Raw genomic sequence first — 22,783 nt, forward strand, 5'->3', positions numbered from 1 at the left:
GATATCTAAAATGCATGTTGGGAGATGTAGTCCTTTGCTGCGAGCACACTTCCTGGTCAGATGTACTCACATTGCAGGACTACATCTCCCGGCATGCACTGCAGCGGCCAGGAACCTGTGACACTGCCGCAGGCACTTTATACTGCTGCAGCTGGGGGGTCTGCCTGGAGAAGGAGGAGGAGCCCATGCAGACGGGGGGGGCTAGGGAGCAGCTCATCGAAGGCAAGTAATGCCGTCACTCATCCCTACGGTCCACTCTATTTATGAACCCTCCTTATGGGATACTTTGGCCTCAATTCACTAAGATCATGCTAGAGATCATAAGGCAAGAGAAAACTTACCTCCACACGTGAGAGAGTTATCTTAGCTCTTCATTCCTTAAGTTACCTCTCCTGTAGTTAATTTACCTCCTCTGTAGTTAATTTACCTCCTCTGTAGTTATTTTCACATGCAGTTAATTAACAGCCTGTCTTTAACTCTGGAGTTATTTTAACGATTGGAGAGTTAATTTAAAGACAGAAGAGTTAACTTTAGGCTTGCCTGAGGTAAAATGTTTCCTGAATACTACATGCCTTATCACCATGGTAACAACTCTACAAGAGTTATTAAAGACAGGAGATAAGTTTAGTGAATTGAGGCCTTTGTTTCATATGCAGGCAGGTGACACATTAGAAACAGGCCCATCTGCTCGCCACGAGAGTGAGTATTTACTCAGATGTCAGGCATCCCGTCCCTATGTGCCTCTTACTCGATGGGGGCTGGGTGTGCGCTCCCCGGGTATACTGAAGCCTGTGTTTGCTGCCATATGGGTAACACTCTCAAAAAGCAGCAAATGCGAGCGACACAAACCTGGGGAGGACACACCCAGCACGGATCTAGTAAGAGGCACACAGAGACAGGCAGACAGGCCGGCACCTGTCTGTTTAATCAAACTGGGGACGTGGTTTTTCATGCGCCACCCTGTATTTTGGGAAAAAAGGTGCTCAGATCCCCTTAGGGCTCTTTCACATTAGGGCAGATTTTCTGCGTTTCAACGCAAAGGGTAAAGTTTGCGTTACCCAAGGTGAAATGAAAGTCCATAGACTTTCATTTTAGCTTTCACATGTAACGCAGCCTTTTTGTGCGTTGCGTTACACTGCACCCAGGCGCAGTTTTTCGGCCGACGCTAGCTTTATGCGTTACAAGGTTAGTCAATGTAAAACGCACGCTATGCGCGTTTTTAATCCGTTAACGCAGGCAATCAGTCCCAGAATGCAACAGAGGAACAATGTAGAAAGTTGAAAACTAAAAGAAAAAAAAATTACCTGCGTTTTTCTATGTGCTGTAACGCATTGAAAACGGATTAAAAACGCACACTCACTGCAGTGCAACGCATATCAAAACGCATTAAAACGCATACAACAAAACGTATGCTTTGAGCGTTCTCCAACGCAAGCTCTGATGTGAAAGAGCCCTTAAGGGCTCTTTTCCACTATGAAATGCGATCGCGATTCCGATCGCAATCGCGTTTCAATTTCCATTATGCGATTGCGATTGAGCTACTATATTCATTATAGTCCAGCTCAATCGCATACAAAACGCGGCAGGACAACGATTGCGCTTTGACCAAAATCGCATCGCAATCGGATCGCACTAATGGAAATTGCTGCTGCAGTTTCCATTAGTTTAATGTACCTTGCGATTTGCGATCAGAAGCAAATCGCAAATCGCAGGCTAGTGGAAAAAGGCCCTTAGGCCTTGTTTCCATCTGTCCGCTTCTATCCGCTTTTTTTCAGCACATCAATGTTACAGATTGAGGCCTCGTTCAGACTATACGCGCTGCCGTCCGCATTTTGGCAGCGCGTATAGTGTGCGACACGCAAGAACGGTAGAAGGGCATAGACAGCCCTTCTACCGTTCCCATCATATGCGCTGCGTGGCAGCGCGATTGCGCTATCGCGTGCTGCACGCATTTTTGGGAATCGCAGCGCAGATCCCATTCATTGTAATGAATGGGATCTGCAGCACAGCGCATAGGAGCGCAGATGGCGTGCGATCGGACGCGTTGCGTTCCAATCGCACAGCCATCTGCGCTAATAATGTGAACGAGGCCTGATACATGTTGCCAAAAAGCGGACAGAAGCGGACAGAAGCGGACAGAAGCGCATAGATGGAAACGAGGCCTAAAGGACCATGATTACGAAAATTGTAAAATGTAAAAAGTACATATAAACACATACAACTAAGAACATTTCTCCTAGAGTTATATAAACTATTCATTACTTTTCTCCCATGTTGCTGTCACTTGCAGTAGGTACTAAAAATCTGACCATCCCTTCTGCTCATGGGGGATTCTCAGGGTCTTCCTAATTTCATAAGCACTTAGTGAGTCACAGTTGCGTGTGTGTGTGTGTGTGTGTGTGTGTGTGTGTGTGTGTGTGTGTGTGTGTGTGTGTGTGTGTGTGTGTGTGTGTGTGTGTGTGTGTGTGTGTGTGTGTGTGTGTGTGTGTGTGTGTGTGTGTGTGTGTGTGTGTGTGTGTGTGTGTGTGTGTCCTTTCCAGGGAGTGCTTTTATAAAAAAAATAAAAAAAATACTAAAAGTCATAGGCAGATGGACTAGTCCAAAACTTGGCAGATTTCTACTATCTGTACAGGTAGAAGGACACCACTCAACCTTGCCCAACTCTGCTGGAAAGGCTGGAAATCAAGTTGCCAGGAAATATAGTAATGGGAAGTCCGCACTTTCTAGTTAGTAGAGAATACTAAAAGCTTTATTTAGGCAATCAGGTACAGCATAAAATGGCTAACATGTTTCAGAGCTGCGTCCTTAGGCATAGTCCAAAATATAAAACATCCAGCAAGATATACATACTCAAAGACACACCTCTAAGGGCGTAACCTCCATGGGCGTGGCCCACAAATGAGTGTGTCAAGAAAATGTTTTAAGATTTCTACTATCTACTGTAAGTGACAACAACATAGGAGAAAGGTTATTTATGGCTTATTTTACTCTAGAAGAAACATACTTATTGCATGTATTTTAAATGTTACGTTTTCCACGATAGTGGTCCTTTAAAGAGAACCTGAACTGAAACTAAAAAGTTAAAATAACCATACACAGGTCATACTTACCTCCCGTGTAGTCTACTCCTCAATCTCTTTCTCCTGTCCTGTCCACTGTGATCAATGGAATTCTCTGTCCTCCATTTTAAAAATGGTCATTACCCCATAACACTGTTAAACTGTAATATCGCCCACTTGAGCCATAGGGAAACATGGGCATTACCTGACAGCAACTGGTATATTTCAGTTCTGACAAAATATTGTCAGAACTGGAAGGGATCACTGTTAAGAAGAAAATGGTGAGCTTCTGAGAGGAACTGACAATGAGGTTAGTATGTAAATATTCATTTGCAGCTACATCATGTGTTTATTTTAAATTATTTTACTCAGTTCAGGTTGAACTTCATCTCAATCCGTAGCTGGTATCCCTTTTCCCAGGGCTGTGGAGTCAGTACAAAAATCTTCCGACTCCAACTCCTCAGTTTATGAAACCACGACTCCAACTCAGAGTGCCCAATATTGCCCCGACTCCGACTCCTCGACTCCAACTCCACAGCCTTGCCTTTTCCAATGAGAAATCTTTACCTTTTCTCAAATGGATCATCAGGGGGCTCTGTATGGCTGATTTTGTGGTTAAACCCCTCCCACAAATGATGTCGCGCCTCACAGCACTGAGGTCCTGACATCACACTGTGGAAGCCTTGTTGCATTGTGGGAAATAACAGCCATTTACAACTGCTAAAAAAAGCAAGCAGCAGCTCCTTGCACTGACATCACCTGCCAACAGTAAAAATGTCACCATGTGATAAATGCCAGAATGTAAATCAGGGAGAGGAAATATTTTACAATGGGCAAACACTGACTAAATCATTGATACATAATTATTGTAAAATTACATTATTTTCACTGGAGTTCCTCTTTAAGAGACAGCTAGAACTAAATGCCTTTATTTGGCTTTATAAGAAGCACATCCATCGATACAAATTCTATATATTTATAAGCCGCGTGGAATAAAACAGGAAAAAGGGAACATTGAAGTGACCACTTCAATTCCATCAGCCGTCAGACCAGTTTCGCCGCCTTTGCAATAAAACACTTCATGTTAATTGATGTCTAATTGAGCTGTCTGCTTTCCTTAGCATGGAGGGATTCGGAGCGGCAGAACTTGTTGACAAGAATACATAAAAAAGAAAAAGTCTTCAAGATGGTTTCCTATTTAATAGAGCAAAGCTCTGCGGATTTGCCTGCCTCTTACATAACGTCTTTTGTCGTTAGACAAACAAGAGCGGGAACTCTAACCTGTTTGCGCATTCTTCGATTGTCACCGGGTCACCGTTCAAACGTACATTTCTTCCCGACGGATCCCTGGAGGGGTCGAGAAAAAATACACAACAATAATTAAACATCAAGGTCTGCAAGTAAAGGCTATCGCAGGTAAATGTCAGGCGCTGTAACAAACTGGGGTTTAATTGTGCGGTGTTCCCTTTGTAAGCTCCCGACTTTAATAAAGATAATTAAAATAGACACGGCACTTGCAAGAAATGTCAGGCAGATAACATTTGCATTTGTGACGATTGAATTACAAACGATTACATTGCTTTGTACAACAATTAAGATCTGACTTTTATCCCGAGGCGCGTTAGCTCTGGATGGACGAGTCCAGGTAGAGCACCGGATAACCATTTAAAAACACTGGGGGGGGGGGTCCACATATCAACTTAAAGGACAACTGAAGTGAGAATATGGAGGCTGCCATATTTATTTCCTTTAAAGGAAACCTTAACTGAACGGGGGGGTAAAGAGTTTCACTTACGTGGGGCTATTACCAGCCCCCTGCAGCAGTCCTGTGCCCTCGGAGCCGCTCTAGAATCCTCCGGTCCCCCGCTGTCACTTAGTTTTTTTTTTGACGACTCACCAGTCGGCCGGCCGCCATGCGTATTATTGGACGCATTCCCTACTGCAATTAGCGCTGTTGCGGACCACAACGCGTACAAAAATACGCATTGTCGCATTCCGCACGCGTAGATATGCGGCAACGTATTTTTGTACCGGAGGATTCTAGAGCGGCCCAGAGTTAAGTTCAGTTAAGTTCAGCTGTTCAGTTAAGGTTCCCTTTAAAGGGCACCCAAGGTGAAAATAAACTGATGAAATTGTATCTATTCTCCTTCTCCTAAAAATTACTTAAGATATTCCACAGTTTTATTTTATATTTAAATCTACTTTTTAAAGGGAATCAGAGCTGATAAAAGTAAAAAGATTTATACATACCTGGGGCTTCCTCCAGCCCCATACGCTCAGATCGCTGCCACAACACCGTCCTCCTCTGCCTGCAGCCCCTGGAGAGATACGTAGAGGGCGCACTTCTCCTGCGTAGACTGGCCCTGACTGGCAGAAGTGCAGGGACACAGTACCGAAGCTGCGGGCAGAGGAGGACGGCAAATTAAAAAAAAAAAATTGGAAAATCAAGAATCAATCAAAATTCAGATTAAACATGTTGGAAATAATCAATCTGGCTGGTAAATCTGCCAGAAAAGTGTATGGTGTAAACCTAGCATAAGTCATAGACCCTGAACAAGCACATCATGTGTTTCTGACATTATTATCAGATCTCAGTAGATTAGCTGCATGTTTGTTTGTGGTCTTATTCAGACACTACTACTGCCAAATGTCTAGTCCCGAAAGGGTTAAAAAGAAACCCTATCCAAGAATTTAACTTCATCCCATTCAGTAGCTGAAATCTATTCCTTTTCACAAACGGATCATCAGGGGGCTCTGTATGGCTGATTTTGTGGTGAAACCCCTTCCATAGTGTGATGTCAGAACCATGGTTCTGGCATCACACTGTGGGGACTTTGCTGCATTGTGGGAAATAACAGTTGTTTACAGCTGTTTCCAACTGCCAATAAAGCAAGCAGCGTCTCATTCCACTGACATCACCTGCCAGCAGTAAAAATGTCACCATGTGATAAATGTCAGAATGTAAATCAGGGAGAGGAAAGATTTTACAATGGGCAAACACTGACTAAATCATTTATATATAATTATTGTAAATATGAAGCACTGTTGTTCATTACGTTTATTTTCACTGCAGATCCTATCCGAAGAAGCAAGACATACCTATTATTACAACCATCTTTAACCATGGGAAGAATTTGGGAGATCGATGGGGAAAACTCCCTAAAATTGTGCACAAAAACCGCCATCACCAACCCAAAACAAGAGCGCACTGGGAAATCGTGCCCAATTCCAATGCGCACCGGCCGCGCTCGTCCTCTCGTCTCCCAACAAACACAAATGTGCTGAGTTGTTGTCAGACAACAATTTCATTTGTGATGACAAATTGCAGCTTCCTCGGTGATCTGCTTTATCATTCAAATATTAAAGACAAATAAAGGGCTATTAATATTAATGTGCGGCGGGGGAGCGTTCCATCGCGGCGCTGCCTGTCGTGTCACGGCATTCACAGAGCGCGGAAACTTTCTGCAGAGGCAAGTACGAGGCAGGCTGGCCATAAATCTCGCATTGACGGATAATGACACATATATATATAACAGCACTTGAAGCGAAGTGCCATTTTATGCTGTAGAAGTTGTATTTATGAGCGCTCAGAGCTGCGGGACGCATTCCAAAACCATCTTCAAGGACTTTCTGCTTAGGACAAAGCATGTCTGGATCTAATCTTACAACGGCGAGCAATATGCTTCCATGATGCCTTGTCTGAAAAGATACAGACTGCCGCAGGAACCTCTTCTTAACTAAGTCATGTGCATGCGAAGAGCACTTCTGGCTGCAGGCAGGCAATGTAGGGCGCATGCAGCCGGGCCAGCACCTGCGCACTAATGCTCCCCCCGTTTCTCCTACTCACGTCAGCTCTGGTATCCTCTCAAGCACCACTATCACAAAACAAAAGTAGGCAGTTAAAATCTGACAGAACCAACAGGTTTTGGGCCAGCCCATCTCCTCATGGGGGATTGTCAGGGTTTTCTTTGTTTTCAACAGCATTTCCTGAACAGCAGTTTATGGGCCTGTTTCCACTACACGCAGATTGGATGCAGAAAAACTGACTCCAATGAATGCCTATGGGAACATCTGCACCAGAAAAATTGTATTTAGAGGAAACAGGCCCTAACTGCCAAAATAGTAAGATACCAGCCAGCCTCCTTAACCACATCACCCCAAAGCGGTTTTTACCCAAACGGACAAGAGTGATTTTCACCTTTTAGTGCTCATCCCTTTCATTTGCCAATAGCTTAATCACTACTAATCACAATTAAATGATCTATAGCTTGTTTTTTTTACCACCAATTAGGCTTTTTGGGGTTGATATTGTGCGCAGTTCGCTGCGGCCCACGTGGCCATGTTCGGCCTGCATACAAAGCGCAGAGACCGGGACAGCAGCGGGTAGCGGACCGGTTGGCGTGGGACAGTCGGCTGCAAGGGGCTGGAGAAAGCCCCAGGTGAGTAAAGCTTATTTTGTACATTTTGCCCTGATAACTCCTTCAAGTGGCTAACCACTTGCACACTATTTTGTCAGTTAGACTTTGCAACTGCTGTTCAGGAAATCCTGTTAAAAACAAAGAAAACCCTGAGAATCCCCCATGAGGAGAGGGACTGGTCCAAAACCTGTCGGTTCTGTCAGATTTTAACTGCCTACTTTTTTCGCGATAGTGGTCCTTTCAGAATAATTGATATGTGCATCATTAACCAGTTCGGGGCTGCTGATAGTTTAAGCTACGCTGCACTAGTGGCTGCCTAAGCCTGATGTGGCGTAGTTTTATCACCAGTGGCTCCGGAGCAAGGGACGCAATAGCATGTCCCTGCTGGCACAGATTCTGTGCATCAATCAGGAGCCGTTTCCATTGGCTCCTGACTTCCTGATCACTGAGAGCCAATCACTGTGATCAGGAAGTGAAAAGAGAAAAAAAAAAGCCTCTGGTCCAAATTGAGTTAGGCCCAGTTCTCATTGGCAGTAAGAAACGGTCCATTTGCAGATCGTAACGGATGTGAACGGTTCCAGTGTTAACCTATGGATCCGTTCTCATTAGTCCATTCGAACTGATCCATATTGCAAGCTCTGCTGAAGGGGCCACAAGTTTGGTGCTGCTGCGATTCGTCCGGACCGCTGAGCCCAGAAACGGAAACGAACACTGAAACGCTGCATGGGAGGCAATGAGTAAGCTGATCCTTTCTTCACAACAACGGATCGTTCTGGCCAGACATACTATGGTAATGAGGGGGGAGGGGCTATATGGGGAAACGAAGCTGAACCAACAGTATGGAAACAGAACAGAAACGGAGCAGCCCGAACGGAAATCGGATGCGTTTTCACGGATCAGTTTCCCAGAAAGTGTCAGTGTGAACCGCATCTGGTGCCACTGTACATCTTCATTTGCTATGTTGTGCACAATTGTGTTCATTGTGTTTTGATGTCATTCATGCAACTGCATTCCACTGGATGTTAAAGGACATCCGAGGTGAAAATAAACGGATGAGAAAAACAATTGTATCTATCCTCCTCCTCTTAAAAATGACCTTTTTTAAAAAAATACCCCACAGTTTTATATTTAAAGGGAAAGTGAAGATAGAGGTATATGGAGGCTGCCAGGTTTATTTCCTTTTCAGCAGTACCAGTTGCCTGGCAGCCTTGCTGATCCTCTGCCTCTAATACTATTAGCCATAGCCCCTGAACAAGCATGCAGCAGATCAGGTGTTTCAGACTTTAAAGTCAGATCTGACAAGACTAGCTGCATGCTTGTTTCTGGTGTTATCCCAAAAGCAAGTAGGACCGGCACCTCTCTTAGCAGTGGTATCAAAGCTCTTTTATTGTATCAAAACGGCATAGCAATGACAGACGCTGTTTCGGGACTCAGCCCTTTCTCAAACTGCAATAGCCTAAATATACACCCGTGCACACAATCTTAAATACACCCGCCCCCAATAAAAACACCAATCGGTGTCCTGCTGGGTGGAGCCTATGTGGCGGACCTGATGGGGAACAGTTATCTTAATATGTAAATCAACAGAAGCATCATACAAGCATTTACCTGTCAGTCAAAGAAAGATTCCACGAACGCTCGCTCATGGGAAGCCGCACGGAGGAGGAATACTATAGTGTGACGTCAGGCCACTTCCGCCCCATGCGCCGATTGAACCAATCAGCGGCCGCTGGGATACCGGAAGTCCGTAGGCGTCCGTGGAGCGCATCCTCTTGCGTCCCACTTATACCAAAACATCCGGCGCTCACCGGAAGTTACATACACGCGTCTATCTGGGTCACTGGTAGCCAGGCAACAAGCCGGGACCCAGAATTCAATAAACAAACCGTCTCTCCATATCACGGCCACAGTGGGGGGCACTCCGACATACATAGGTGCACATAAGCAAACATAGACATCCCACCGCACACAACATGAGCGCCGATTGACAGGGTCTAGAATAGAAGTAACGGTCGCAGATGTCACCCACTGGAGCCATAAAATGAAGAGACAAAAAAGAGCAAAAATGAAAACTAAAAAATTAAAAATACAAAAATATAAAGTGACAGGCAAATACTTGCATACTATACCTCACATCAGGCCAACCACACCGACAACCCAGGGGTACCTACAAACAAGAAATGCACAATAATTAGTATTAAGAAACATGTAAGTAAATCAATCATCTATATGGACAGGTTAATACATTCAGGAACCAATGTTATCAGAACGAGCAACAAATATCGCAATACATGGAGACAATCAGGCCCGTATACAAAACCCCAAATCATATTCCCGATTCAATCCTTTTGGTTCTAGGGTTCCCAACCTCCTAATCCAAGCCGCCTCCTTTTTAAGTAGTGCAGTCTCCCTACTACCTCCCCGCCAATTTAAAGGAACAGAGTCAATCACCATCACTCTAAGTTGTGATACTGAATGCCTCAAAGTGGTAAAGTGTTCTGAAACAGATTGGCCCTTAAGTCTGTTGCGGATTGCCGATTTGTGCGATGAGATATGTTCTTTTAATCTTTGGGTAGTCATGCCTACATACGCAAGGCCACAAGGGCACTTGAGCATGTAGACCACGTAGCTAGAGTCACATGTATAGCGCTGATGAAGAACAAACTGAGTACCCAGAGATGGATGGGTAAACGTATTACCCTTGATAACCATTCCACACATGTGGCATCCTAGGCATGGAAACATGCCCACATTTCTGGTATTGGGCACAATCCGTTCCTTCAATTTTAATTTGTCGCGAATAGTGGGCGCGCGTTTGAATGACATAAGTGGGGGGGTATCTAAATTCGGGGACAAAAGGAAAACCATCCGTGAGGATCCTCCAGTGCCTGCGGATGATCCGTGACACAACGTCACTGCAGGCACTGAAGGTCGACACGAAGGGCATCCGAGGGCCAATCAATTTACGTCTATTTCCGATCCTGGGTTCCAGGGTGGACACAGGGTAACCTCTCTTCCTGAATTTTCGGGCCATTTCCTTCCTACGTAACTCACGTTTTGGTTCATCACTGACTATCCTCTCAACTCTATTCAATTGACTAGAGGGGATACTGTTCTTAGTGCTGGTTGGGTGAAAGCTCCTATAATGGAGTAAGGAATTGCGGTCAGTGTCTTTAATGTATAAGTCAGTATTAAGTCGTGTCCCATCCCGCACAATCAATGTGTCCAAAAAGGAAATCGTCCTCACATCACTGTGGGATGTTAACCTGATGTAAGGACAGGAATCATGTAACTGGGACATAAACTCAATCAAGGTCGAACGTGGCCCCCTCCAAATGCAAAAAATGTCGTCAATGAAACGCCACCAGCATAAAGAATACTGGTGGAATAGTGAATTAGCATACACGAACGCCTCTTCGTATAGGCCCATGTATAAATTTGCATAGGAGGGGGCCACATTCGACCCCATAGCGGTTCCCCGTCGCTGTAGGTAGAATTGTCCCTTAAATTCAAAGTAATTGTACTGGAGGACCACCTGTAACAGATTGACACAAAAGCGTCTCTGATCAATGTTCAAGTCAGTTCGTGTCATCAAGAACCAGTCTACCGCCTCTACACCCCCATCATGGGGGATGGAGGTGTAGAGGCTCTCGACATCAAGAGTCACAAGAAGCACCTCTTCTTCAGGAAGTACAATCTCTCCCAATTTCTCTAGGAACATAGATGTATCCCTTAGGTATGAGGGAATGGCCTGGACTAGTGGTTGCAATACAGAATCCAGAAATTTGGCTAGTGGCACAAAAATCGAGCCCACGCCGGCCACAATAGGCCGACCTGGGGGATTATTGAGGCGTTTATGTATTTTGGGGAGAGTATACAATTTTGGTGTCACAGGATAGTCTTCCCTTAAAAATTTATATAGGCCCTGGTCTATCAGCCCCTTCCTAAGAGCATCAGATAGAAGATCTTCTACTTTTTTACAAATCCAGGACAAAGGGTCACCCGGTACCGGTTGGTAAACCTCCCGGTCAGCCAGCTGACCTAAGATCTCAGCCTCGTACATGTCTGTGCCCATCACAACCACTGCCCCACCTTTATCGGCGGGGCGAATGGTGATGGACACATTCTGTTGTAAAGACACCACCGCCTCCCTCTCACATCTAGAGAGATTCCGATGAACCACAAAATCACCTTTTTTGTACCCTTCTTCAAGTGCTCTAATTTCTTCCTGTACTTTAGATGTAAAATTATCTATCACTGGATGGCTAGGGGGAAGGAAAGTACTGGGATTTCTAAAGCCTAATGACTTCAATCTGAAGCAACCATCGTCCTCATTATGAGCATTTGAAGGAAAAGGGGGTAAACATGCAAAAAAATGTTTTAAACGTATGCTCCGAAAAAAACGGAACAGTTCCTGATCCAATTGAAAAAAATCTGTCAGATGTGTCGGGCAGAAAGAAAGTCCATAGTTTAACACACGAATCTCATCACTGGTTAAATTGTGGGAAGAAATGTTCACTACCAGATGTTCTATAGGTTCTTCCTCTGTCTCAAAACTCGTGGACTCATTTTCTTCTTGGAGGATTCTCCTCCTGTGGCGCCTCCCCCCTCGGTGATTCCTCCTCCTCCGCAGTTTGGGGAGACATCACGAGAGGATACGCCTGATTCATCACGGCCTGAACCCGCACCTGATTGCGGGGGTTTCTTCCCTCTGGGAGGTTTTCTCCCTCTGGGAGCTGGATTACGTGCTCCTGGAAGTCGTTGCCATGAATACACATAGCCCGACACGTAATCACAAGTGTCACGTGTAAATTTCCCTCTCTTGTCTTCTTCTATGGACTTGGTTAAAGCCTCCATTTTGTTGTTTAAAGTCTCCATGAATTCCAAAAACTTGTCACTCGGAACAGTGTTCTTAATTTGCTTGGTTAAAACATCAATCTTGGCTGTCAGTAAAGGAAGCTCTTGTTGTATCCGCACAATCGTGTGCAACATTGCGTCCAACGACGCCTTATTCCAAATATTCGCCCAGACTTCACAATAAGCAGAATCATGTGGGAACATCACCGGTGCTATTTGGGACCTCATGGCCCTAGGGATCCTCTTTGTATGGCAGTACTCCGCCAAAGTCTTAGAGTGTATATCCAGATTAATTTTCCGCTTCATAGTCACCTCTAGTTCCCATTGTAATGGCTTCGGATCTGGGGTATTGAGAAAAGCTGTGCCTCTCTCAACCAATGCCAGGATCTCTGTTGTCTGTTGTTCATTATAGCAAAAGGTTCCAGCCACCTTGTCCACCTGTGTAGTCGTCATGATGCTTCACTCCTATGGACACACACTGGAACATCAAACAATGTAAAGAAGGAGCACCACAAATGGTAGCAATCTTCGAGTGTGCCCTGGTCAAGGTCTTAGTGTCCAAACAGACCTGCAGCAATCCCAAAAGCAAGTAGGACCGGCACCTCTCTTAGCAGTGGTATCAAAGCTCTTTTATTGTATCAAAACGGCATAGCAATGACAGACGCTGTTTCGGGACTCAGCCCTTTCTCAAACTGCAATAGCCTAAATATACACCCGTGCACACAATCTTAAATACACCCGCCCCCAATAAAAACACCATTCGGTGTCCTGCTGGGTGGAGCCTATGTGGCGGACCTGATGGGGAACAGTTATCTTAATATGTAAATCAACAGAAGCATCATACAAGCATTTACCTGTCAGTCAAAGAAAGATTCCACGAACGCTCGCTCATGGGAAGCCGCACGGAGGAGGAATACTGCCACAAGGGTAATACGTTTACCCATCCATCTCTGGGTACTCAGTTTGTTCTTCATCAGCGCTATACATGTGACTCTAGCTACGTGGTCTACATGCTCAAGTGCCCTTGTGGCCTTGCGTATGTAGGCATGACTACCCAAAGATTAAAAGAACGTATCTCATCGCACAAATCGGCAATCCGCAACAGACTTAAGGGCCAATCTGTTTCAGAACACTTTACCACTTTGAGGCATTCAGTATCACAACTTAGAGTGATGGTGATTGACTCTGTTCCTTTAAATTGGCGGGGAGGTAGTAGGGAGACTGCACTACTTAAAAAGGAGGCGGCTTGGATTAGGAGGTTGGGAACCCTAGAACCAAAAGGATTGAATCGGGAATATGATTTGGGGTTTTGTATACGGGCCTGATTGTCTCCATGTATTGCGATATTTGTTGCTCGTTCTGATAACATTGGTTCCTGAATGTATTAACCTGTCCATATAGATGATTGATTTACTTACATGTTTCTTAATACTAATTATTGTGCATTTCTTGTTTTTAGGTACCCCTGGGTTGTCGGTGTGGTTGGCCTGATGTGAGGTGTAGTATGCAAGTATTTGCCTGTCACTTTATATTTTTGTATTTTTAATTTTTTAGTTTTCATTTTTCATTTTTGCTCTTTTTTGTCTCTTCATTTTATGGCTCCAGTGGGTGACATCTGCGACCGTTACTTCTATTCTAGACCCTGTCAATCGGCGCTCATGTTGTGTGCGGTGGGATGTCTATGTTTGTTTATGTGCACCTATGTATGTCGGAGTGCCCCCCACTGTGGCCGTGATATGGAGAGACGGTTTGTTTATTGAATTCTGGGTCCCGGCTTGTTGCCTGGCTACCAGTGACCCAGATAGACGCATGTATGTAACTTCCGGTGAGCGCCGGATGTTTTGGTATAAGTGGGACGCAAGAGGATGCGCTCCACGGACGCCTACGGACTTCCGGTATCCCAGCGGCCGCTGATTGGTTCAATCGGCGCATGGGGCGGAAGTGGCCTGACGTCACACTATAGTATTCCTCCTCCGTGCGGCTTCCCATGAGCGAGCGTTCGTGGAATCTTTCTTTGACTGACAGGTAAATGCTTGTATGATGCTTCTGTTGATTTACATATTAAGATAACTGTTCCCCATCAGGTCCGCCACATAGGCTCCACCCAGCAGGACACCGATTGGTGTTTTTATTGGGGGCGGGTGTATTTAAGATTGTGTGCACGGGTGTATATTTAGGCTATTGCAGTTTGAGAAAGGGCTGAGTCCCGAAACAGCGTCTGTCATTGCTATGCCGTTTTGATACAATAAAAGAGCTTTGATACCACTGCTAAGAGAGGTGCCGGTCCTACTTGCTTTTGGGATTGCTGCAGGTCTGTTTGGACACTAAGACCTTGACCAGGGCACACTCGAAGATTGCTACCATTTGTGGTGCTCCTTCTTTACATTGTTTGATGTTTCTGGTGTTATTCAGATACTACTGCAGAGAAATATACCAGCAGGGCTGTCAGGCAACTGGTATTGATTAAAAAGAAATAAATATGGCAGCCTCCGTATACCTCTTACTTCAGTTCCCCTTTTAATCTAGTTTTTAAGTTTTTACTGTTTCATTGTCTCTGCTCAATGACACCTTCATTTCCTGCTATCGAAAGCGATTTACTGACAGGAAAGTGTTTTATGGCTGTAATTACTTATCAGTGAGGGTTATGCTACGTCCCGAAAATCACTGTCCCAAACGTCCAGAAAATCACTGCCCCCGAGCTAGAACCCCGCGCAAGCCAGCGACACAGGGGCTGTCGAGCAGGCGCCCGGGTGAGATTGAAGAGGAAGGGCCTGCGGTCAGCTATCCCCGCAGCCCTCCTCGCAAATGTCCGCTCCCTCCCCAACAAATTGGATGAACTGAGACTCCTCGAGGACAAGCGTGAACTTGGCAACAATACCCCAATTCTTTGCTTTACGGAAACATGGCTTCATGACAACATCCCGGATAGCGCACTACATCTCCCAGGCTTCAGCCTCATCCGTGCGGACCGGGACAGCACCCTCTCGGGGAAAAAGAAAGGGGGAGGCATCTGTTTTTACATTAGCTCTGCTTGGTGCTCCAACTCCTCCGTTCTGGCCAAGAAATGCACTCCAGAGCTGGAGCTCCTTCTGGTAAACTGCAGGCCGACATACTCACCCAGGGAGTTCTCCTCCTTCGTTCTCGTTGGTGTGTACATCCCACCTGATGCCGAGGTAAGAATTGCCCTGAGCGAACTCAGCGACACTGTCACGCAGTGGGAGACGGCCCTCCCTGACTCACTGTTCATCGTCATGGGCGATTTCAATAGGGCCAACCTCCGCCATGAGCTTCCCCGCTTCCACCAGCATGTCACCTGCCCCACCAGAAATGCAAACACACTGGACCACTGCTACACGGTCTTGAAGGATGCATACAAAGCTACCCCTTGGGCAGCACTGGGGTCATCCGATCATTGTCTCATCCACCTGATCCCAACTTACAGGAGACGACTGGAGACATCAAAACCGGTCCTTAAATCCTCCAAAGTGTGGTCAACCGAAGCTAAGCTACAACTTCAGGCCTGCTTCGACTGCACAGACTGGCAGACCCTGGAATCGCCAAACTTGGACGAATGGGCAGACAATGTTACCTCATACATTAACTTCGGCGAGAATCATTGTATACCAACGAAAACCTTTAAACTCTATCCTAATGACAAACCATGGTTCTCAAGAAAACTACGAAAACTGCGCAGAAGCAAGGAGGACGCGCACAAGTCAGGAAACCGAGAGGAATACAGAAGGGCAAGGAATGACCTAAATAGAGAACTGAGGGCTGCCAAGAAGGGCTATGCGGATAAACTGGAACAGAACCTCTCCTCAAATGACTCACGAGCTGTGTGGAAAGGGCTCAAGGCCGCCACCAACTATAAGCCTCCCCCGCAGCATGCAACACCGAGCGCTGAGCTTGCCGAGAATCTCAGTGAATTCTACTGTAGATTTGAGAACCAGTCTCCCCCTCAGCTACGGGCATCTCCCCCTTCCCCTGCCTCTGAGGCCCCGGGACCAGACTCGCCCCCTCCACCGGTGAACGAGGCGGATGTTCTGCAACACTTGTTAAGGATAAATGTCAGGAAAGCCTCGGGCCCAGACGGTGTGTCACCAACCTGCCTGAAAACCGGCGCTCGACAGCTCGCCCCTATTCTTTCATCCATCTTCAACAAGTCCCTTCAGAGCGGTAAGGTCCCTGCTTGCTTCAAGAGGTCCACCATCATCCCTGTCCCCAAAAAGCAGGGAGCCACCGACCTCAACAACTTCAGGCCCGTGGCACTTACATCAGTCATCAGGAAAGTTCTTGAAAGTTTGGTGCTCCCCCTCCTCAAACTCACCACTGAGGCCCTGCTGGATCAGCATCAGTTCGCATAAAGAGCAAACAGGTCCACCGATGACGCCATCAATATCTGCCTGGAGCTCGTCCATGATCATCTGGACAAACCCGGTACATACGCCAGAATCCTCCTCCTGGACTTCAGCTCGGCGTTCAACACCATCAGCCCCAAAATACTTCAGGAGAACCTTGCCACACTCGGGGTCCACCCCACTCTACGCCTGTGGATCACAGACTTCCTCACCAACAGATCCCAGGTCGTAAAGTTAGGCACCATCTCCTCTCAACCTCGGATTACAAATACAGGAGCGCCACAAGGGTGCGTCCTGTCGCCGTTCCTGTTCCCCCTGTACACGAATGCCTGCAGATCCACAGCGGACTCAGTCAAAGTGATCAAATTCGCCGACGACACCACCATTGTCGGCCTCATCACTAAAAATGATGAGGAAGCGTACCGCCACCAGGTGGAGAGCATCTGCCACTGGTGCAGGGAGAACGGGCTGGTCCTAAACACGGCAAAAACCGTTGAGGTGATTGTTGATTTTAGGAAGCACGCCAACATCCCTCCTCCAATCCGTATTGATGACAAAGAAGTTGAAAGAGTTCCCTGTGTCCGACTTCTGGGCACAACCATCTCAAATGACCTGAAGTGGAAGGCCAACACCTCCTCCGTCCAGAGGAAAGCACAGCAGAGATTATTCTTTAAATCATCAAAAGCAGCTGCGCACTGATGTTCCTGTGACCAAGACACTACTTCAATATATAAAGTTCAGTTCCAGATTTTCATCAGGTGTACAGATTTGCTCACGCAGTCAGCTACCACTATTACCACTTCGGCGATACACCACCACCACACCCCAAGCAGTGGGCACTCACCGCATCAATTTGACCCTCTGTTAGATGGGTCTCCAGCGCTTATGGGGTCATATGGCCACCCCCTGCCTTATCGAGCAAACTTGTTCACTGCTTCCACCTTTCTCACCAGGGACATCACACCTCAAAAGATAATATTTGGGATACCATAGCGTAAAACCATAAAACTTATTTATTAATAAAATCAGTTTGCACTCACAAGCTTAGACGTTTTCTCAGGCACAGAGTTTTTATGGGCTCTACCCCAATCGTTGGCCGCTGGGTGGGCTTGCTGCGCTGGTGTAGTCAGCTCCTCCCGGCTTCCCCCTCTGGCTCCACGTCCCTCCTTGGCCACTAGCTTTACTAGTTTCGTCGCTATCTGCGACTCATCAGAGGCTATCTGCGACTTCTGATGAGTCGCAGATAGCGACGAAACTAGTAAAGCTAGTGGCCAAGGAGGGACGTGGAGCCAGAGGGGGAAGCCGGGAGGAGCTGACTACACCAGCGCAGCAAGCCCACCCAGCGGCCAACGATTGGGGTAGAGCCCATAAAAACTCTGTGCCTGAGAAAACGTCTAAGCTTGTGAGTGCAAACTGATTTTATTAATAAATAAGTTTTATGGTTTTACGCTATGGTATCCCAAATATTATCTTTTGAGGTGTGATGTCCCTGGTGAGAAAGGTGGAAGCAGTGAACAAGTTTGCTCGATAAGGCAGGGGGTGGCCATATGACCCCATAAGCGCTGGAGACCCATCTAACAGAGGGTCAAATTGATGCGGTGAGTGCCCACTGCTTGGGGTGTGGTGGTGGTGTATCGCCGAAGTGGTAATAGTGGTAGCTGACTGCGTGAGCAAATCTGTACACCTGATGAAAATCTGGAACTGAACTTTATATATTGAAGTAGTGTCTTGGTCACAGGAACATCAGTGCGCAGCTGCTTTTGATGATTTAGAGTGGACTTTGTAACTTTCAAGCAGCGCACCGCCAAATTTGTTTCACCCGAGCATTGATATCAGCGCGGTTTATTTGATTGTAGAGATTATTCTTTCTCCGCCAACTGAAGAAGTTCGGCATGTCCCTAAAACTCCTGACCAGCTTCTACTCCGCTACAATTGAATCCGTCCTCTGCTCTTCCATCCTAGTCTGGTATGCCGGCTCTACGCCAGCGACAGACACAAACTGCAGAGAGTCATCAGATCAGCGGAAAGAACTATCGGAAAACCGCTACCCGCTCTGGACCTCCTCTACCACTCAAGGCTATGCTCCAGAGCTTTAAGGATTGCAAATGACCCCTTACACCGAGGCAACCGGTTTTTCAGGCTGCTTCCTTTAGGCCGGAGGTATCGGTCCATCTACACCAGGACCACTAGACACAGGAACAGCTTCTTCCCCTCAGCTGTAAACTCACTAAACTCTCTCCACGCACTCCCCACCACAATGTGATCATGCTGCTTTGCCGCTTCACACACACATAGCAGCACTAACCCCAGCAAAAACTTTTTGAGTTTTGGTAAATGATGCAAAAATTGAGTGTTCTTTGTTTGCCTCTCTGTATGTAATGTGTGATATAATTGTTGTGGATTCTTCTGACGTATGTGTATGTAATATATATCCTATCTGTATCCTGTACGTGCCAAGACCAATTCCGGGCATGACCCAGTCGTGCTTGGCGAAAATAAAGATTCTGATTCTATAGTCTGACCCAATCCAACCCGGACAGAAACTGTCACTTGCATAGGTGATGTTTAACTCTTTCAGGCAGAGAAAGGAATAAAAAAAGGAACACAGCCTAGATATTTGTGTGCTTGGCACTGTACATACACGTCTATCTCATCATGTCACCACGCTTGTCCTTTAAAGCAACAGTGCCAGATTATATTCCTTTCTTTGTTTGATATCTAGGGAGTTAAAGCACCAATCAGCGTTATGTGGTTTTATGCATGTATTTCTGCTAACATTTGCTGGGAGGAATTACACCTAAACACATGAAAAGAATACAGAGGAGGGCACATACTGCACATAGATACTTACAGGGAGCAGAGTATATTCTCCAGGGGTACACAACACTCACTGCTCCAGGAGCTCAGACATCTCACAGCCTCTCACTGTTCACTCTGCAAGCTCAGAACCAGTGTGATCATCATGATTGCTGCATGCACGGAGTCTTGTTGTTGATGCCGTTACTATGGAGGTGTCACTGTCACTGTGCAGAGAGTAAAGAGACTCTGTTAGCGGCTCTGCTAATCTGAACAAGTTGCTGAACTGTGCAAATAAACACGTCTGCTACTGCTGTGCAAACTAAAGTGTAAACTATATGTGCTGTTCAACAAAGGCTACCACACACGTCGACTTTTCCAGTTCATTTAGGGCTTGTTTCCACTGTTGCGACGCAATTTCGCCGGCATTCCGACGCTTGTAAAAACGCATTCGCGGATGCGTTTCCACATGCGTTTTTACCCGCGATTTCGCGTGCGATTTCGCATGGCAGGGTGCCATGCGAAATTAACCATGACACTGCCAGGGCAAAATAAAATTGAAAAAGGTGCGAAATCGCACGCGAAATCGCGGGTAAAAACGCATGTAACAAACGCATGCGTTTTTACTATTAAATACATTAGCGGCGATTCGCATGCATTCCACTCGCAGGCGAATTCGTTGGCTCTTTTGTGCGTTTTTTTACCGCTGAAAAAAACGCACCTCAACAACGCTACAGTGGAAACAGGCCCATCCACTTGCATTACATGTGCGAATCCGCATGCATTGGACGCATGCGGATTCGCGGTAGTGGGAACGAGCCCTTAATCTTTCATTTAGGGCCCGTTTCCACTAGTGCGGTGCGGAATCGCTGCATAGCACCGCTGACGAAATCGCATGCGGATGCGATTTCGCATGCGTTTTTGCCGCGATTTCGCATGCGATTTCGCATAGGCAGGGTACATGCGATTTTAACCATGTCACTGCCTGTGTCATTTAACATTACTTTCAATGCGAAATCGCATGCGAAATCGCGGGAAAAAACGCATGCGATTTCCCTATTAAATACATTGCCTGCGATTCGCCTGCATTCCACACGCAGGCGAATTCTGCAGGCTCTACCGTGCAGAAAAATCCTGCACAGAAAAACTCAGAAGAAAACTGACAAGTGGAAACAGGGCCATCCACTTGTATTGGTTATGCGAATCCGCATGCGGACAACGCATGCGGATTCGCTCTAGTGGAAACAGGCCCTAAATCTACAAGGGGTTGTTGCTTATAAAAGTAGCGTACACATGCACAACTATTGTCGCCCAAAGTAGTAGGGACTAAATCCCTCAGGTAAAGTTTGGGAAGAGAAGGCTGCCTGGGGCATGTCGGTGCGACTCCCAAACTCTAAATGCCAAGGAACTTCTTCCAACTTCTACATGCCGAGGAAATATACCTCGCGGGCCCATATGCAATTACATTTTTACCCAAGTTGTCTTTTACCTAGGAGGTAAATTTAATCTTCTCTTTAAACTAACATTTCAGCATTTTACAATTGAGAAACTACCCAAAAGTTGGTGAGAAACTACTATCAATTTTATTTTGAGTATTCTTATGCTTGCTGATGGCTCAACCAGCTGGGCTTTACAGACGAGCTCAGCTCGTCTAGTCACGCCGCACTGGATTTCTCAGGCCCTGCTGGGCCGATTTGCACATTGTTTTTTAAACACGCAACCAGCACTTTGCTAACTGTGTGTTGGGTATGATTGCCGCTGATGCGCCGCTACCTGCCGCGTAATAGCCCCCCCCCCCCCCCTGAGACCCCGTGCGCAGCCTGACCAATCAGTGCCAGGCAGCGCTGAGGGGTGGATCGGGACTCCCTCTGACGTCACAACGTTGATGACGTTATTCCGTTCGTCGCCAAGGCGATCGGAGGGGTGGGAGGCACGCCGCAGGGAGGGGGAAACCATGTAGCTAGCGCTAGGCTAGCTACATGATAAAAAAAAATTATGTTAAAAAAAAAATCAGAACGCTAGGCAGGTTAGCATTTTATGAAAATATCGCCTTGGAGAAAACTCAGGGAAGAAAAAGTGAACTGCATATGGGCCCCAGTGTTACATTTCTATCAGCTGAGGGACTAAAACTCCCAGCCCCCTATCTGCTGAGGAACTACAACTCCCAGCCTCCTATCTGCTTAGGAACTACAACTCTTAGCCCCCATCCGCTGAAGGACTACAAATCCCAGCCCCCTATCTGCTGAAGGACAACTTCCAGCCCTCTATCTGCTGAAGGACTAGGACTACTAGCACAAGTCTAGTTGAGGGGACCCAGCAAGAAACCTCAAAGACCAACAGCACTCCCTACCCACAGCAATTTGGTTGCATCCACTGATTTGTAATAGGGGACCCAGGAACCCTAGTTAAAATTGCACACCAGAACCCCAGACCATGACCTTCGGGTACCACCTCCACTCACGCAACTTTACTGAACCAAATTCTGTTGGTGGCATAGTGTTCCCCACATATTTCAAATTAGAGGTTGCGACCAGATTGTAGAAAAGCAGGAAGCATGAGTGGGTCCCCATAACTACACTAGCACTGAAAAGCAGACAGAGGGATCCGCAAAAATGGTCAGTTGGCAGTTCTGGCATAAGGAACACACAGGCCCTGATGAGGAGTGCCCGTGACCCTTTTAACACACTATTTACAGCAGATGGAGTGCTTCCATACACTCAAATGTTTTATTTTAACAATACAATTGCGCTAGTCTAGACCCACAGCCACTTCCTGCTTGGGGCAATTAGGTTAAGACCAATGATTTGTAAGAAACAGGTGATCCAGCAGGAAATACTATCCACACCACCAGCAGAACAGGATTACCAAAGTTGCCCATGCCTAAAGCCCAGCGACAGGTCCTGGTGTGCAATTTTAGAGTTTGCGTTTCCTGCTGGGTCCGCTATTTCTTACAAATTAGTGGATGCGATGAAAGCAGCCATTGGTCAATAAGGTTCAGTACTGGGTCCCTCAACTAAAATAGCGCCCAACAACCAGCACCCTATCTGCAGAGGAACTACAACTTCCAGCTCCCTATCTCCTGAGGAACTACAACTCCAAGCCCAATCTGCTGAGGAACTACAACTCTCAGTTCCCTATCTGCTGAGGAGCTACAAATCCCAGATCCCTATCTGCTGAGGAACTACAAATCCCAGATCCCTATCTGCTGAGGAGCTACAACTCTCAGTTCCCTATCTGCTGAGAAACTACAAATCCCAGCCCCCCGTTTTTCCAGAGGAACTACAATTCCCTGCCC

At 46.4% G+C, this 22,783-nt stretch overlaps 1 protein-coding gene across 4 annotated transcripts in view; it reads right to left on the reverse strand.

The window, feature by feature from the left end:
* Window positions 1–22,783, reverse strand: part of SPATA6 (spermatogenesis associated 6) — a 140,931-nt gene that overhangs the window by 116,557 nt on the left and 1,591 nt on the right. For 3 of the 4 annotated variants that reach the window (XM_068239040.1, XM_068239037.1, XM_068239038.1), the window contains exons 2-3: window positions 19,544–19,715; window positions 4,341–4,406 (exon numbers count right to left, since the gene is read on the reverse strand). In XM_068239040.1, the coding sequence (XP_068095141.1) occupies window positions 4,341–4,352 (12 nt within the window). In that variant the 5' untranslated portion in view covers window positions 4,353–4,406; window positions 19,544–19,715. Of the gene's footprint in view, window positions 1–4,340; window positions 4,407–9,606; window positions 9,645–19,543; window positions 19,716–22,783 lie in introns of all 4 variants that reach the window. The other variant, XM_068239039.1, reaches the window with a different exon arrangement.

This window comes from Hyperolius riggenbachi, chromosome 6 (genome assembly GCF_040937935.1).
Source record: "Hyperolius riggenbachi isolate aHypRig1 chromosome 6, aHypRig1.pri, whole genome shotgun sequence".
Taxonomy (NCBI): Eukaryota; Metazoa; Chordata; class Amphibia; order Anura; family Hyperoliidae; genus Hyperolius; species Hyperolius riggenbachi.